Source organism: Bidens hawaiensis, unplaced genomic scaffold, assembly GCF_021521415.1.
Source record: "Bidens hawaiensis isolate Kalapana, Puna unplaced genomic scaffold, B.hawaiensis_p1.1 tig00057674_1, whole genome shotgun sequence".
In the NCBI taxonomy this organism is placed as follows: domain Eukaryota; kingdom Viridiplantae; phylum Streptophyta; class Magnoliopsida; order Asterales; family Asteraceae; genus Bidens; species Bidens hawaiensis.
This window is the reverse complement of record NW_027500392.1, coordinates 26573-43934: the sequence shown is the minus strand read 5'-3', so window position 1 is coordinate 43934 and position 17362 is coordinate 26573. Positions and strand designations below refer to the sequence as shown.

Below are 17362 nucleotides of genomic sequence, written 5' to 3'. Positions count from 1 at the left end.
CAGTTGGTCTAAAGGTTTTGGAGAAGTCACGCGGGTTTCTCTCCGCGATTGGTTTAAAAGCTTCCCCAAAATTCCTTTTTGGTTGGACGTCCGTTTCCTTACGCTTCCCTTTCGCCTTATGGCGAGGGTTTGCGTCGGTATCGGACTCCAACTCGTCGTCTGAGTACTCGCAGTCACTGCCCATATTGAGGTGTTGGCGAGTACTGCCGAATTCGTCAGCCTGTTGAGCTGAACGCAAGCGTTCATCCAATTCGGCTTGGAATTCTCTTTGCCGTGCTTCGGCCCACGCCTTCACTTGTTCTAGTGTTTGGCGAGGGACCCTCGTTCGTTTTTCCAGCTGGGTATCGGTGAACCCCAGTGGAATATTTACTGCACTTGCCCCGGCTTGGGTAGTCGGGGTAGTGTTCGTAAGGATTGTATAACCGCCGGTGTTCCCCCCAGTTGCTGGGGTTGTTACCGGGGTATCTTGGTCGGTTACAGGCCTTTGGACCGGAGTAACGTTAACCATTTCTTCAGAAATTGTGAAAAAACTAAAATAGTTCTAGCTTTTATGCACGGATGGCGCCAATGAAGAAACACTAAGTGACCCGGTACAGATTATAGATAATCTGGGGGTTAAGTAATGTTTCCCACGAGAATGAGGTCCAACAGAGACGGTTGTTCTTCAGGGGACCTGCAAAACAAACACCGTAAGCTCGTCACTGAGAAGGGGGGGGTTCCTCCTTGTGACCACCCTCCGGCGTGAGAATCAGACTAGATTGCTCTGAATATAAGTGTATATTAAGAGATTGCTAGATAACTGGATAGCAGATGATCTTACCATTCCAAGATGTTGGAGTATTTATAGCCGAAGGTAGGTTTCCTAGAAGGTACAGCCGGCTGAATAGTATTCCTGTTCTACCAACAGTGGACTATGCACAGGCCATACTGGTTGGTGGGTAGGTTACGGCCAACAGTAACAAAGTCGGCTGCACTATTCCACCAACTGCAGATTATGCACGTCCCACCTACTGTGGATTGTACGCAGGCCATGCTGGTTGGTGAATAGGTTACGGCCAACAGTAACACTATTCCACCAACTGTAGGCTGCGCATGCCCTACAGTAAGGGTTGGTGAGTAGGCAGCGGCTAATAGTGACAAACAGTACTAGAGGGTGCTCCTCCTCGCACTGTTGTCGGTGAGCTGTCACCCTGTGATTGGCTCATAGGCTGTTCTGGTCAGATCGTCTGTCCTATCCATACCTTGGTAGGTATAGTACAAAAGATCTTTCAGAATCATACAGACTGGCTCATTTAGGCGGGATTGTTCCCGCCTTGCTCATTCCTTCATGTGACAACTGAAGTATCTAGTGTCTTGTGCGTGTAGCCCTGCTGTCTGCGGGTAGCCTTCCCTGATGGCTTGTATCCGCAACTGCGGGAACAGGCGGGGTACTTCACCATTGGGAGGCTTTCCCTGCGTGTACAGCTTGCGTACTGCGCGTAAGATTCTATGAGCATGGTGGGTCCTGCGGGAGCAGATGGCCTTTGCGCAGACGTCACTGTTCAAGGTGAGTCTTGCGCGACCAACTGGTCTCTGCTGGGACCTACCTCTTCAATATGAACCAATCGAATTCCCTAAGTTGAATAGTAAATATATGGTACACCATCTTTTTGCTAATTAATACATCGGATAATCTTGAATTGTAAAATACGAAAAGTTATAATCAAAAGTAAGCTTTATTATGGCATGGCTTGTAGTTTAATGATATCAAGTACGTTAGTATATATAGTGATATACCTCTATGTAAAATTTAGGATTAATGACAAGTTGTCATCTGGTTTAATGATATCAAGTACGTTGGTATATAACGATATACATCTATGCAAGTTTAGGATTAATGACTGGTGAGTTTTATTCGAGTCCAAATTTCATGTAGTAAAAGACATAGAAGAATCAATTTTGTAGTTGATATTATTCATTTAAATAATTACTATAAAATACTTATAAAATTAATTAACACATTTGATTTATATGTTACTATGGTTTATTTCTTGCCTGTTACAACGTATAATAGTTTTAAACTATTATAATCAAATTTTCAGTTTACAATCTATTATACTTTATAGTTGTGTTATTGATCTTTAAATATATTATTACAAAAATAATGCATTTTTTTTTATTTATAAACAAATATTACATCAGGTCATGTAGACATGAACAAGTACTGTGGTGGCTATGATTATTAGAAGCTTGTTTTTTCGACACCTACTAGTTTTGGCAGTGTTGTGGTGATTATTGAGCTTTGCAGTGGCTCCTGAAGCAGCATATACAGGTATGACGCCCCCGCCTCGTCGTCAGGATGAGATAGACGCACCAACATTTCCGGTGTTGCTTTCTCCAATTGAATGCCCACCACCAAGACCACGGGAATGGCAATTAAAAAACATTACAATTTTATTTTTACCATCCTTATATATAATTAAGCAATCACTTACTCTTTACCAATATCCTCTTTGATTCAACTGAATTGTAATCGGAATTACTAGAAATCTTGGTCGTGTGGATCTTTGGTTTTTGTCGGCGCATGTAAATTGAAGTTCGTACTTGACGATGATGTGGTTTGATAGCCTCTTAATCGGTCAATAAACCACTTATCCAGTAAGTTTCAAAATGATGTCGAATGAAAATTTCAACCTTTTGTCAATTTACAATTCAAATGTGTTTATAATGCCACTCACGCACCACGTCCACGACCCACCACCACCTTCTCAATAGTCCTTTAGTTGCACTTATATTTGGTCAAATTATTGTTTTATTCATTTCATAACCAGTGTTTGTTACAGCTGATGTAGTAATTAGAATTTTTCAGAGGATGAAGGTGATTTGAACTTTTGTAATAAAGTTTTGAACCATTTGATCATCTAACTCTATAGGTAGAAAAAGATCCATAAACTGAGATGTGGCCATTTGGGGGGGGGGGGGGGAATCAAAACTAGGGGTGTAAACGAGCCGAGCCGAGCCCGAGCTCGACAAGGCTCGAGCTCGGCTCATTTCGAGCTCTATTTTTAAAGCTCGAGCTCGGCTCGTGAGTAGATTCTCAAGCTCGAGCTTTCTATTTGTCAATTATTTTTTATATAACTATAATTATTTTTATATATTTTCTATTATAATTTTATGCATAAAATATATATATATATATATATTATTTAGTTATTTTTATTTATTTTTCATAACATTATATATATTAATTAATAAGTAGCATATCCTAAAAAATTATATAAATGACAAGCTCGTTTAGGCTCGCGAGCTGGCTCGAACTCGATAAGTGAAGCTCGGGCTCGATTATTAAACGAGCTTACTTTTAGGCTCAGGCTTGATAAAGCTCAGCTCGATCGAGCTTTTTAACGAGCCAATCTCGAGTAGCGTGGCTCGTTTGCACCCCTGATCAAAACCAGTAACAACAAATAAGTGTTTTATATTTTTTTGGAATATCAATCAAAACGGAGCCCTAACCCCTTTTCATTCATCTTTTGTATTTCTACTCGTCAACGAGTTACTCTGATCGGAAGGTACAATTTCTTTCTCTTCATCTTTCGTTAATCCTTCCTTGTAACCTCTATATGAATTATTATTATTATTATTATTATTATTATTATTATTATTATTATTATTATTATTATTGCCTAAAAATGATTAGATAAAAACAATTCTCCAATTTTCAGGTCCCTAGGGTTTCATTAGCAGCTTTAATTGCTTGTAATAATGGACGACATCGTAGATGCTATGAACAATGCTTATCAAGAATTCGTCGTTGCAATCGCCGCCACTCTCGAAGCCAAGGAGGCCTCCGCTGATGCCGCCTTGGAGAATCTCAAACAAACCCGCGAACTGTTTCGAGTCGCCTGTGATCAGGCCGAGGAGTTTGTAGAGTCTGTCAAACTCAGAATTGGCTCTGAGTGTCTGGTGGATGAGGCCACGGGGTCGGTGGCTGGGAAGCCTGGGCAGCCAGGTTTGCCACCGATTAGTGCTGTTCGGTTGGAGCAAATGAGTAAGGCGGTTCGGTGGCTGGTGATTGAGCTGCAACAGGGGTCGGGATCTGCGGGAAACTTGGGGATGCCGCAGCATTCGTTTGATGCTAGGTTTCATGAAGATTCAGCTCAATAGGTACTTTTGATTTTAGATTCGTGATGACTTTTAATGTATCGGTTGTAAACACACACATCTTCGGTTTGCTTTGGGTTTGTTTGATATTTAATAATTATCATCTGTTCGTTTGGTGTAGTTAACTTAAAACTGTTGCATTTTTGTGGTTGTTTCAACTTTAACGTAGACAGGTTGGCTAGAAGATACGAGTTTTACTAACAAGTTATTAACAAGTTTTTGTGACAGTACTGTTTCCATCTATTGGGTTTGTTAAGGATCAAATTTTTGATTTACACTCACTAAATTATTGTTATTTGTAAAAGCTAACCAAATCTCGGTGAGCTTAGGCTTACTTTCCGCTTAATATATAGGTTGATCATGATTGGTTAGTTATCTTTTACACTAAGTGAAGTATTGGCCAGCTATAAATATGTTTCGTTGGTCATTCAAAACCAAAAAAAGTATTGGCCAGCTTTTGTGAAACCTCGCCTTATGTTACTGAAGATGCACGATAAATAAATGTCATCGACTTTGGTGCAGCTTGAACCTATTGGTTATCTCTAGAGATATGCAATAACTAGATCCATGAACTATGCTAAATTAGAAGTTCAACTTTGATATTGTCTACTTGGGTGCTGATGAATTGCCAGTAACTATGAGTTCACTGGCTTCTTGGCAATATTATAAACCGTAATGAGTAGTTTGACTTACCGTTTATACCAAAAATCGTTTATATAAAACTGTACTCGACTATAAAATTTGAGTTTATTCTAACTTTATAAATGTCATTACTTTATAAAAGTATTTTTCTAAACACTTTCATACTTTATAACTACACCACTTACAAACATATATACATCTTGAGACTGAGTAAAGTGGAATAACATAGGTGTTTGATGCTCAAATAATAACATATTTAAATGCTCATTTCATAAGTTCTTGAATACATTATATAAATAATAATAACTTACTTATGAAATGAGCATTTAAATATGTTATTATTTGAGCATCAAACACCTATGTTTTTCCATTTTACTCAGTCTCAAGATGTATATATGTTTCATGTTTGTAAGTGGTGTAGTTATAAAGTATGAAAGTGATTAGAAAAATACTTTTATAAAGTAATGACGCTATTTAAGATTAAATGATATAGTGTTAATATATATATTAAGATTTTATTCAATGATTATATTTGGCCAGAACAGCGAAACTTTGACTAACACGTGGGGGCTCAAAGATTTCGGATGAAAACATGTAATTTTATACACTGTAGAAATTTTTTGGACGAAATCAAGTATATTTACACCGCTGAGTAAACAACCGGGGGGGGGGGGGGGGGGGAGGCCTAAAGGAATCATCGATTGGCCACAATCTCAAGTTTCGGCCATAAAAAAGTGTGGATGTAATTTCGGTTGCAAAACGATTGCTTTTATAGTAGTTTGTGTGTTTTTGTCTTTATAACATGGTTATTATAAACTATTTTTGCCAATTATCATTGTTAATTAAACTCTTGTAATTAGTAGGTTTTGTAGGTTTATATTTGCTTGTATACTCATATAGAATCAGTCTGGGCAATGATTGAGGACTACTTAATGACAAGTGTGACATTCGTCAATTTCAGGTCTTGTTTGTATTCGTTTTTGTATTTGTTTATTATGTAAACCGACCTGATTTGTAAACCGAAGCTTATGTTATAATCAAAATGATGGATTTATGTTACAATATTGTTTCACACTTGTTGGGTCTTGAAAACATACTATTTTTATTTTTATTTATTTATTTATTTATTATTTATTTATTTATTTATTTTTTTGTTGTTTTGTGTTTTTGTCTTGATCCATTTTGCATGAAAACTCTTGTGTCTCACACTCATATTTGACCACCAACATTACCCTATATATACACCACCTTTCCTCTTCATTTTCCCTTGCTACAACTCCAAAAAAAAAAAACTCTCTCAAACATCAAAGATTCAAGGTTATCTTCTTAAGTGTTCTTGAAGGATTTTGGTCTTTCATCTTAATTAGTTTATGTAGCCTTATTAGTACTTGTTTATGGTTGTGCAACATATATATAATATACACCCCTTGTTTACCTTTGGTAGTTACTTCTCCGATTCCGGTCGGTGAGGTTTCGGACCCCATAAGGCAAGGCTTCATGGAGGACTTCGTGTCCTTGATATATATACATATATATAACTTTTCATACATATTAATCTTGCTTATTTTAGTTTGTTGGTCATGTTTACAAGTTCCATGGTTATGAGTTTTTAAAAGTCTATGCTCGGTTTAGCCGTAAATAGCTCTAAACCGTAAACCGAACTTTGTTACTAGTTTTGTTTGTTTAAACATACTTAGTGTTAGATCTAAGTTTCTAAAATCATTTTTACAAATTCTATGGTTATGGGTTTGTAGAATCTTACCTCAGTCTTAACCCGAAAAACGATCCGAACCGAAAACCGAACTTTTGTTTAAAGACTTTATTGTTAACTTTTGGTATTTTTTTATTTGTACATTATTATACAAGTTCTTTAGTGTTTGGACATGTGGAAACCATCTGTGAACTTGTTGTGAGATGGAAACCGAACCAAACCGATTCTTGCTCGCTTAAGACACACAAGTGTGTTTTTTTAGCCATCAAGACTTGTATATTTCTTTAAAAATAGTTACAAATTGATTTTTAAATATTTTCTTAAGTACTTGGAAATGTTGGATCCAACTTGATCTCATAACAAAGTTTGAAACGACAAAACCGAACACTCGCTTAACGTGCGTTGTTAGTTCTAAAACAATGGAACTACATACTTGGTTAAGTCTTATTAAATTTTATTGAGTTGTCTCATAACATTCAATATTTTGGAAAGTTGACCTTTGGTTTGACCAATTATCAAGACCCGAACCGACAACCCGAACACTCGATAAAAAAAACCCGTTTAGTATCTTTATTCCAAAGGATTTGCATTCTTACATTTTACCCACCTTATTACTTAACATAGGTTGAGTAAATATTAAGGTTAGATACTTTAACCCGGTTTTGAGCAAACTTACATTTTTAATGGTTATTATTATAAATTCTTAAATAGTCACATTTTAAACCTTGAACTTTAATTATTTACATTTCTCAATATTTATTTTGTTTATAGACCTTCAAGACAACCTTTCTAAATTCAAGACTTCTTTTCTTTTTAGGCATTGTGCGTTAAACTCGTCGTTCCGACAAATCTCCAAATTATCATCTTTCAAGTTTACTACTTGAAGGTGAGTAATTCATACCCCATTTTCCATCTTTTATTTTGGGGGTGACATTTCATACTTATTCAACAAAATGCTTTATATTTGAATCTTAAACCACAAACGTAGTTGTATACTTTACCTAAATAATTGCTCGATTTGGTGTTCTATGCTTATATGCCTATGTGTTTATCGCTTTTGGTTGGTGGAACTATAAAATCCTAGACTATTTGGCATCCCCTTATAGCAAGGTGTCGTTAACGTAATGCAATTAACGATAACTATAAAATCCTAGACTATTTGGTATCCCCTTATAGCTAGGTGTCGCTAATGTGTTTAGCGATATCTATTTATCCAAATTACCACTTTTATTTATCGTTTCGTATGCAAGTTTTGTGGCTATCTTTATTATATACTAATATGATTAAACTTATGAATTGCTCACCGACCTTTGTGTTGACAAACTTTATTTTATGAAATGTTGCAGGTTTGCATCTTGGTTGATTTATGATTGTGAAGAAAACGACATCAAAGACCTTAGGATATTAGTAAAAATGAACAATATCAAATTTGCCATATTTTGTGATATCTTGTTTATGGTTATTTTATGGATAATTGTTATGTGACATTTTCGATGTTGTGAAATAAAATGAGTTTATTAAATACTGTCACTTTAATTAGTGTCATGTGCTTATGGACAATCGTTACACCTCGGAATGTTCCGCCACCTTTGGTCGGGGTGTGACAACAAGGCAGAATATGGACTTGCTTATACTTTAGTCTTTAAAGGAATGTTTGAAAATAATCATAATTTGGTATTAAAGTTTAATAACTGTAACCAACTTTTTATAACAAGACCACTCACTAATGATGATGTAAATAATATAAAAAATATGCATATAATATAAAATGATATAATGACGTTAAAATAAAATATAAAACAAAACTTTTTTTATGTAGATTTGAGACGATAATGTAATATTATCTAAAAGATACCCGACATATGTTGGGCCAGATACTAGCATTTGGTAATAATTATAATCGGGTAAGGGATTGATACTACCAAACAAATTTGCAATAATAGCGCATCACACAAAAATAAAATTTAAATGTGTGTTCCAGTCGAAAATGTTTAAGTAAAAAGAAACCTTGCAAGGCTCATCAAAATTTGAGATTGCGTGCACGTCTTGTTTAGCTTGACTAACTGATTCTTAAGTTAAATAAACACGTGATACTATCTATAAAAAGTGTGTAAGTTTTATAAAAGGTATAAGTTTTTATAAAATAAACGAGTCTCGTTAATAGATTCAAAAGATAGTTAATATAGTTTAAGAAAATGTAAGCATTAGCATTTGTACTTTGTAGCTATATTAATGTATGTTAATTTTAAGATTAATTACGTTGTTATTTATTTAATTGGGTTTGGGGGTTGGTATTATTTAAAAACTTTAAAAAAGTTAAGAACTTTTAGCAACCAAACATTTTTTTATATTTATATTTTAACATTATTAAAGAGTAGTTTTATCATATTTTATATATAAATTTTTTATTACATATATTAATAACAAGTTTACATATGTGTAAAATTTATTTAATAACAAATTTATATGCAAAAAAAAAACATAGATATGTATAAAAACTAATTTTCTAAATTGTAATCATAAATATAGATATAAAAATGATAAAACTACACTCAAATAACATTAGCATACAAAAATTTTTATAAAAAAACGTTAGTTTTCAAGGGTTCCTTTAGGTTCTTAAATAATTTAAGAGTTCCGTAACGATACTCATCATTGGGTTGGGTTTAGTTGTGAGTTTTGTCATATGGGCCGACTTTATGGACTTGGGTTAATGTTATTGTGCTTGGTTAAATTTAGAGGTACCTAAACAAGGTTTTTATAAGATCATAATCGGATATGAACCGGTTTCAAGTTTGGTCAACAAAAGTCAATAACTGGATCGGGTTGGTTGTTTTTTTTTTCTTTTTTTTTTTCTGGTTTGGCTAGGTTTTGGACGGGTCAAGTATGGGTTTTGACAATGTAGACGTGGAACCGATTATGGTGAGTCCGATTTGGTTCCAGGCCTGGATACAGTTCCTCTAAGAAATTGGAACATGGTTTATACCTGTGGGTCGGTTTTGGAACCAGGTTTTATGCCCAAGTAGAGGTGAAAAAAAACCCGAACCTGGAACCGGACCCAGAAAAAAAAAACCCGGAACCGGTTTTTTAATACTCTTTTAATAACCGAACATGTACCCTACCATATCCGTAGGGTACAGATAGGGTATGCATTTCGGTACCAAAACCCATACCCGAACCAGACCCGATTTGTATCCGGCATTACCCGAAAACCGAAATCAGTTCCATAACTCGGTTTTTTTGAAATTATTGTACATTTCAGCTTTATTTGTTTAGAGGCAATACCTGGACCCGACCTAGGTATTGACAATACACGATTTTTCAATACCCGGTCATACCCGAACCCAATTCCATACTCGGAATCGGGTATTTAAAAAACCCAATTTGTGCACCTCTATGCCCAAGTCTAGTTAAATTAGTTTGTGCTCGTATAATTGTTGTTGGGCCAATTGGGTTTTTATTGGGCCCATTTATATTCCCGCCAACACCTGACTTTCATTTCCGAGACGCTTAAAGCGGTGGCGATGAAGAGTCCGCTTTGGTTCTTCGAGGCGACATTATTTCTTTCACGTTTCTCTATAAATTAAAATTTAACCTAAACTGCCGTCACTAACAATATCATCAATATTATTATTTCTCTCTCGTTAGCAGCTAGTAACAAAGGTAAATTTGTTTCCTATTATTATAAGATCAGCTGTTTCTTTTTATTATTTTGCTATCAAGTTTATGTCTTTATGTTCAAAAGTTTTCACTGCTGTTTATGCTTGATTAAAGTTTTTGTCTTTTTGATATGTTCTTAGTTTATGTTCATTTCTTTAAAATCAGTTTGTCTGTTTGTGTTAACTGCTATGAAATTAGATCGATTATATGTTTACTGCTTGGACTTGCAAACGGGTCGGCGGGTTCGGATCATGGGTCAGAACTCGTTAGGGTTGAAACGGGTCGTTTCAAAAAAGGGTTATTTTGGTGCCGGTCGGGTTAGAACCAGTTTGTGTGTGAACGGGTTTAGGGTTTAATAACGTTTTCTTTCGTTTTTTTGAAATTACTGTACATTCCAGCTTTACTTGTTTTCGGCTCCGGTTACGCGTGTTATAGCTCTGGTTATGTGTGTATCGGGGCCGGGGAAGCGCGCGCCTAGCAGTTTTGTATCTCGTAAGTCGCATGACCCGGCCTTAGTACATGCTTAACCCAGCGATGTGCATGAGTAACCGGTGTCGATTACGCATGTTTAATACCGGTTACTGTAATCGTTGAAGAATGATGACACAGAAAGAAAAGAAGCAGGGAAGAAAAAATCTTATTTCATCAGAATAAAAATTACAAAAACAAAAGGCAAGAAAACTATATATATAGCATAATATATGTGGCGCATATGTGATAGCGTACCACATATAAGGCGTATATATGTTATACCGCCTATATGTGACAGCTTGTCACATATACGCTATTCTTCACAGTTGCGCGTGAATCATTGCTGTATTTAGGGTCTGTTTTATTACTAAATGTATTACATGCATATGCGGTTTAATTTTCACTGATATCTTTAATGTTAAAGCCAAACTAAAAGTGCCTATGAAAAACCAAAAGTCCAAGAAGAAGAGTGGAGCACAGATTGGTGGACAAGGAAAAAGAATGAAGTCGAACGTGAGGCGACCACGTGCCATGTTCCTGACAAGAAGTAATAAAGAAGCAACAAGTTCCGAACAAACAACATGAACGATACTTCTTACAAAGAGGGTCGAGCACAAATTGTTCACGCATTTTCTACGCTTTGTTACCTTGAAGACATTCCACTCAGTGCTCTTAGATTAGATAGTTTTAAAAAGATGGTTGAGGCTATTGCAAACTATGGGCCAGGTTTTGTGCCTCCTAGTCATGATTAGTTAGCCGGCCCGCTTCTTGAGAATGAGGTAGACCGTGTGAATAAGTGGATTGACGGGCATAAAGAGGAATGGCCAAAATACGGGTGTTCGATAATGTTGGATAGTTGGACGGATAAAGAGCAGAGAACGGTGATCAACGTTTTAGTCAACAGTTTCAAAGGTACCGTGTTTTTGAAGGCAGTTGATGCATCGTCTTTTATGGAGTCAGAGACCGAGATGTACACTTTACTTAATGACTTTGTGGAGCGAATTGGAGAAGCTAATGTTGTTCAAGTTATCACTGATAATAAAAGCAAATCTTTACTAGCAGGTTAGTTGTTTTATAAGATTTTACTTTTCTGTTATTAAATACTAAATTTTTTATATATATTTCATTATATTTAGGCAAGTTTTTGATGGTGAGTAGAGGAAACTTGTTTTTGACTCCTTGTGTCGCTCATTCCATTGATCTAATGCTTGAGGATATCGGGAATATTGCTAAAGTCAAAACAACCATTAAAAGAGCAATCTTTCTTGTTGGTTTTATATACAACGATTACGATGTTTTGAACATGATGAAAGAGTTCACTAACAAGAAGGACTTGCCAAGAACGGGATTACCCGCATGACATCAACGTATCTTACCTTACAAAGCCTGCACAAGCATAAAGCATGTTTGAAGAACATGTTCACATGTGAAAAATGGAGGGAAAGTGTATGGGCTAAAGTAAAGGCGGTGAGTAAAATTTCTTCCATGCCATCGTTTTGGTACAATGTGGTTTGGACTCTTAAAGTTATGGGCCCTATAATTCGAGTACTGCGACTTGCTAAGAATGAAAAGAAACCTGCAATGGGTTATATATATAAAGCTATGGATACTGCAAAAGAAGCAATCCGATTGGCTTTTGATAAGGATGATGATTGTAAGGTGGTGTTTGACATAATCGACAAGAGATGGGATTGTCAACTGAATAATCCATTGCATGCAGCTGGCTACTACTTTATTTATTGCACGACCCCTGATATCGAGAAAGACAAGGAGGTGATGAAAGGGGTGATGAAGTGCGTTAAAAGGCTTGTTCCGAGTCAGGCCAAACAAGATTTGATCATGATGGAGTTGATAAAATGGGTGGACCAAGCGGGATGTTTTAGTGATGATCTTGCAGTTAGAGCCCATGGCAAAATAGCTCCCGGTAAGTTATCTAACTTTGAAATATGTTATACTTTATATAAAGTACATGCTGCATAGTACATACTATTGAAATATTTAAATTTTGGAATTTGGTATCAGCCGATTGGTGGAAGTTATACGGGGAAAGAAATCCCTGATGTGCAAGAGTTAGCTATCAAAGTGCTTAGTTTAACGTGTAGTTCGTCGTGGTGTGATAGAAACTGGAGCCTGATTGATTATGTAAGTATTATTCCTACTTTGGAACATATAAAGTTCTTTATTTAAAATGTATTGTGTTTTTTTGTTTTTAATAGGTGAATTCGGATAAATGGAACCAGTTGGAGCATGAGAAGCTGGAAGATCTTGTGTTTGTCAGATACAACCGAGCATTCAAGCACCGATGGAACAAAGATGTTGTCTGTGATCCTATATCTTTGGAAGATATTGATTATTCTAACAAATGGCTGATTGGACAGATAGAAGAGCAATACGACGACTCAATGAGCGATGAAGTGGCATATGCAAGTTTGGAAGACGAAGATGAGGCTGATGAAGAAGAAATTACTTTCTCGAATGATCTCGAGGATGAATATTTGCTGGCTTGGTTTGCTGCCCGTGACGAAGAAGATGTTGAAGATGATTTTATTTGAATATTTGGTGTTAAAGATGATTTTGGTTGCTAATTATAATAGTTCCATAACTAGTTTCTTTTGTCCAAGGCAGATAAGTTAGAAAAAACTTACTCTACTTTTCATGTATCAAATATAATTTTGCAACAATAATTATGGTTGAATAATTTTCAAACATACTCTAATCTGAATACAAATCTCATCATAGCAGAACAAAACAATGAGCTATTAATGAAAAACCATCAAGCTCGTCCCACGGGATCATTAGCCATACCAGAAGTAAATATTGTTTATAATAATGATCATAAGAATTCTAGACGTAAATGGGAACAAGGCCGTGGGCAAGGTTGTGGGCGTGGCCGAAACTATTTCAATAAAACCCATTTTAGTGGTCACAACCACTCATTTAAATGGAATAATAATTGTGGACGTGGACACGGTCGAGGTCGTGGTCGTAGCCAAAAAGCTAATAAGTACCACGCTAACCAGCAAAACAAGTTTAAAAATGATGTTGGTACGTCCCAGAATGATGGAGGCTCATGTTTCAGATGTGGAAGTACTAATCATTGGGCAAAGACTTGTCGAACACCTTCACATCTGTGTGAATTATATCAAACATCTCTGAGAGGAAAGGAAAAGGAAGTGAATCATATCGACAAAATTGATGATACCGATATTGAGTTGAATATCTCAGCTTTTATCAATGAATTTGAACCCTGAAAGTGATATTGTAAAATCACAATGATAATTATGTATTTCCTTTCATGTTTATGTCTTAACTATGTTTAATTACTTTTCCTTTCATGTAAAAATAAAAGTCTCTTGTAATAAATTTAGGAATGTATAATATATGCACTTATTGTTTTTCCTTTATATTTGAAGATTAAAATGAATTTCATTGGAGCAAAAGATCAATCAAATAATGTTGATTTATGCATAGTGGATAGTGGTGCTACACATACTATCTTAAAATCTCAAAAATATTTTCATGAATTAAAACCAACAAAGGGAAATATTAACACAATATCAGGTAGACGTGCACAAAAAAACCGGTTCCGGAACCTAACCGGTGGAACCGAACCGGAACCGGTTCCAGTTCCAACCCGGTTGGAACAATACCTGGTTTGGGTATTTTTGTACCCGAAAATCGGGACCGGTTCTACTACATATATTTCAGTACCGGTTCCAACCCGGTTCCTACCCGGTTATTATTTGGAACCGGTTCGGGTCGTACCCGGAAAAACCGGTTCCGACGGGTTTTTTTTAAGGGTCAAACAAAAAGTCAAACTAGCCGTTGGAACCGGTTCCAACGGTAATATAGCCGTTGGAACCGGTTTTTAGACACCAAATAGCCGTTGGAACCGGTTCCAACGGTAATATAGCCGTTGGAACCGGTTTTTAGACACCAAATAGCCGTTGGAACCGGTTCCAACGGTAATATAGCCGTTGGAACCGGTTTTTGAGGCAATATATCCGTTGGAACCGGTTTTTGAGGCAATATAGCCGTTGGAACCGGTTTTTGGGCCAAACCTATATATAACTTGTTTCCATTACTTGTTTCACCATTACTTGTTTCCATTACTTGTAATTATTTGTTTTGGTAAAATTATTTGTAACTTGTTCGACTAATTATTTGTTTTGGTAAAATTATTTGTTTCGACGAAGAAGAATTGTACTATATGTTTTATTATAATTTGTTCGATTAATTTTTGTTACTTTTTTAATAACGACGAACATTTTATTTATTTAAAAACTAACTATTACAAACATTATTAACACATAAACGATACTAAACATAACAACTAAAACATAAAAAACAAAGTCCGTCGTTTTAATCCGGGAATACTTATTTTTGGGTTGTAGAGCCGGACGACTCTCCCACTTCCTTTTTTTTATCTTCCAATCTTTTTTTCTCTCGACAATACTTATTCGTATGTTTTCGTAATGTCGAGTTGGACCCTGCTTTAAGAAACTTCGAGCAATATTTGCAACGTGCCAACTCATGTGAGTCGGTCATGAGACACAAATCGTAATGGACCCAAACATCGGGGCATCTTGTTGTTTCGATCACCATAACAACGTCATCATTGGATGCCATTTGTGGTCGGTTTAAGGTTAATTTTGGTTTGTAGTGTGTTTTATGGTTTTGGAATTGGAGTGTGTTTGATAGTTTTGAAACTTGCTATTATTAGTAAGAAAATACCCTATTTATAGTTAAAAAACCGGTTCCAACGGTCAAAAACGGCTATATAGCCGTTGGAACCGGTTCCTAACGGCTCTAATTTTTAAATTTCAAAAAAAACCGGCGGAACCGGTTTTTACGTAAAAACCGGTTCCGGTTCATACCCTACCGGTTCTTAAAAGTTCGCATATCTGGGCACCGGTTCGGGTCGGGAACCGAACCGGTTCCTGACTGGAACCGGTGTCATTCTCTACCCGGGTTGAAAAAAACCGGTTCCGAACCGGTTCGGGTTTTCAAGGTGTACCCGATTTGTGCAGCTCTAATATCAGGTCCTTCTGACATAATAGAAAGAGTGGGAAAAGCTAATTTAGAATTAACGAATGGTACAAAGCTTTTAGTAGAAAATGCTCTATTTTCTCCAAAATCAACCAGAAATTTGTTGAGTTTCAAGAATATATATCATAATGTATATGATACCCAGTCGAGGACTGCTGATAATGAAAAATATTTACATATTGTAAAGAGAAGTCATATATTGGAAAGGCTACCAATGCTTCATTATGGTTTGCATTATACATATATAAATGTGCCTCAAGCACATATGGCAGTCAAAGAAAACTGTTGTGATTTTGGTATCGTAAACTTGTGGCATGACAGATTAGGCCATCCAGGATCCACAATGATGAAAAGGATCATTGAAAATACACATGGGCATCCATTGAAAGATCAAAAGATCCACAAAATAGATAAAATGTCTCAATGCACATCTTGCTCTCTTGGGAAATTAATTACAAGGCCTTCACCATTAATTGATAAAGAATCACCGATGTTTCTTGAAAGAATTCAAGGTGACATATGTGGACCAATTCATCCACCATGTGGACCATTTAAATACTTCATGGTCTTAATAGAGGCATCCAGCAGTGGTCTTATGTCTCTTTATTATCGACTCGTAATGTCACTTTTGCAAAATTTCTTGCTCAAATTATCAAATTACATGCACATTTTCCTGATTATACCATTAAAAGAGTAAGGCTCGATAATGCGGGAGAATTTAAATCGCATGCTTTCGATGATTATTGCATGTCTGTGGGGATTGTTGTTGAACACCCCGTTGCCCACGTGCACACGCAAAATGGTTTAGCTGAGTCATTGATCAAACGCCTACAATTGATAGCTAGACCATTAATAATTAGGACAAAATTCCCTGTTTCTATTTGGGGTCACGCAATTCTGCATGCTGGATCATTAATGCGTGTGAGACCAAGTGCAAATCATAAATACTCTCCCATTCAACTTGTTTCCGGCAATGAGCCAAACATTTCCCACCTTAGAATTTTTGGGTGTGCTGTGTATGTTCCTATTGCACCACCACAACGCACAAAAATGGGTCCTCAAAGAAGGTTGGGAATATATGTTGGATATGAAACACCTTCCATCATAAGATATCTTGAACTTTTAACAGGTGATATATTTATAGCACGTTTTGATGATTGCCATTTTAACGAAACAATATTCCTGGCATTAGGGGGAGAAATGAAAAGGCAAGAAAGTGATATATCATGGTGTGTGCCATCATTGTTACACCTAGACCCAAGGTCAAAACAAAGTGAGACAGAAGTTCAAAAGATAATACATCTACGAGAAATTGCAAATCAGTTACCTGATGCATTTACGGATACAAACAGGGTCACTAAATCTCATATACCAGCTGCTAATGCTCCAGCTCGAGTTAAGATTCCAAGAAAGCAAAACCATGATAATACACCTCATGAATCCCAAAAACGTTTAAAACGTGGGAGGCCAATTGGTTCAAAGGATAAAAATCCTCGAAAAAGAAAAGATTCTGGAAAAGATAAAGATACTGACCATAAAGAAAGAGAAAATGGCAAAACCTTCCCTCAGGAAGAGGTAAATGATATAACATTCCCTCAGGAAGAAATAAATGATTCCAACAAAGAGTTGTCAATCAACTATGGTCAAACACATGTAATGTGGGATCGAGATGAAATGGAAAATATTGAT

General features: G+C 36.1%; 3 protein-coding genes across 3 annotated transcripts; all 3 read left to right on the top strand.

Moving 5' to 3' along the window:
• Window positions 1–3741: 3741 nt before the first annotated feature.
• On the top strand, window positions 3742–4143 carry LOC143601962 (mediator of RNA polymerase II transcription subunit 32-like). Its single transcript, XM_077079229.1, has one exon. It carries the CDS (start codon window positions 3742–3744, stop codon window positions 4141–4143), a length of 402 nt encoding a protein of 133 aa, XP_076935344.1.
• Window positions 4144–11980: 7837 nt separating this feature from the next.
• Window positions 11981–13176, top strand: LOC143601960 (uncharacterized). The gene is made up of 3 exons (XM_077079227.1): window positions 11981–12589; window positions 12647–12766; window positions 12841–13176. Exons 1-3 carry the CDS (start codon window positions 11981–11983, stop codon window positions 13174–13176), a joined length of 1065 nt encoding a protein of 354 aa, XP_076935342.1.
• Window positions 13177–13386: 210 nt separating this feature from the next.
• Window positions 13387–13875, top strand: LOC143601959 (uncharacterized). The gene has a single exon (XM_077079226.1). It carries the CDS (start codon window positions 13387–13389, stop codon window positions 13873–13875), a length of 489 nt encoding a protein of 162 aa, XP_076935341.1.
• The last annotated feature ends 3487 nt before the right edge of the window (window positions 13876–17362 follow it).

Coding starts and splice junctions, on each gene's coding strand:
- LOC143601962 (XM_077079229.1), top strand. CDS start 3,742: ATGGACGACATCGTAGATGCTATGAACAATGCTTATCAAGAATTCGTC.
- LOC143601959 (XM_077079226.1), top strand. CDS start 13,387: ATGAAAAACCATCAAGCTCGTCCCACGGGATCATTAGCCATACCAGAA.
- LOC143601960 (XM_077079227.1), top strand. CDS start 11,981: ATGACATCAACGTATCTTACCTTACAAAGCCTGCACAAGCATAAAGCA. Junction 12,590..12,646: donor TATGTTATACTTTATATAAA/GTACATGCTGCA, acceptor ATTTGGTATCAG/CCGATTGGTGGAAGTTATAC. Junction 12,767..12,840: donor ACTGGAGCCTGATTGATTAT/GTAAGTATTATT, acceptor TGTTTTTAATAG/GTGAATTCGGATAAATGGAA.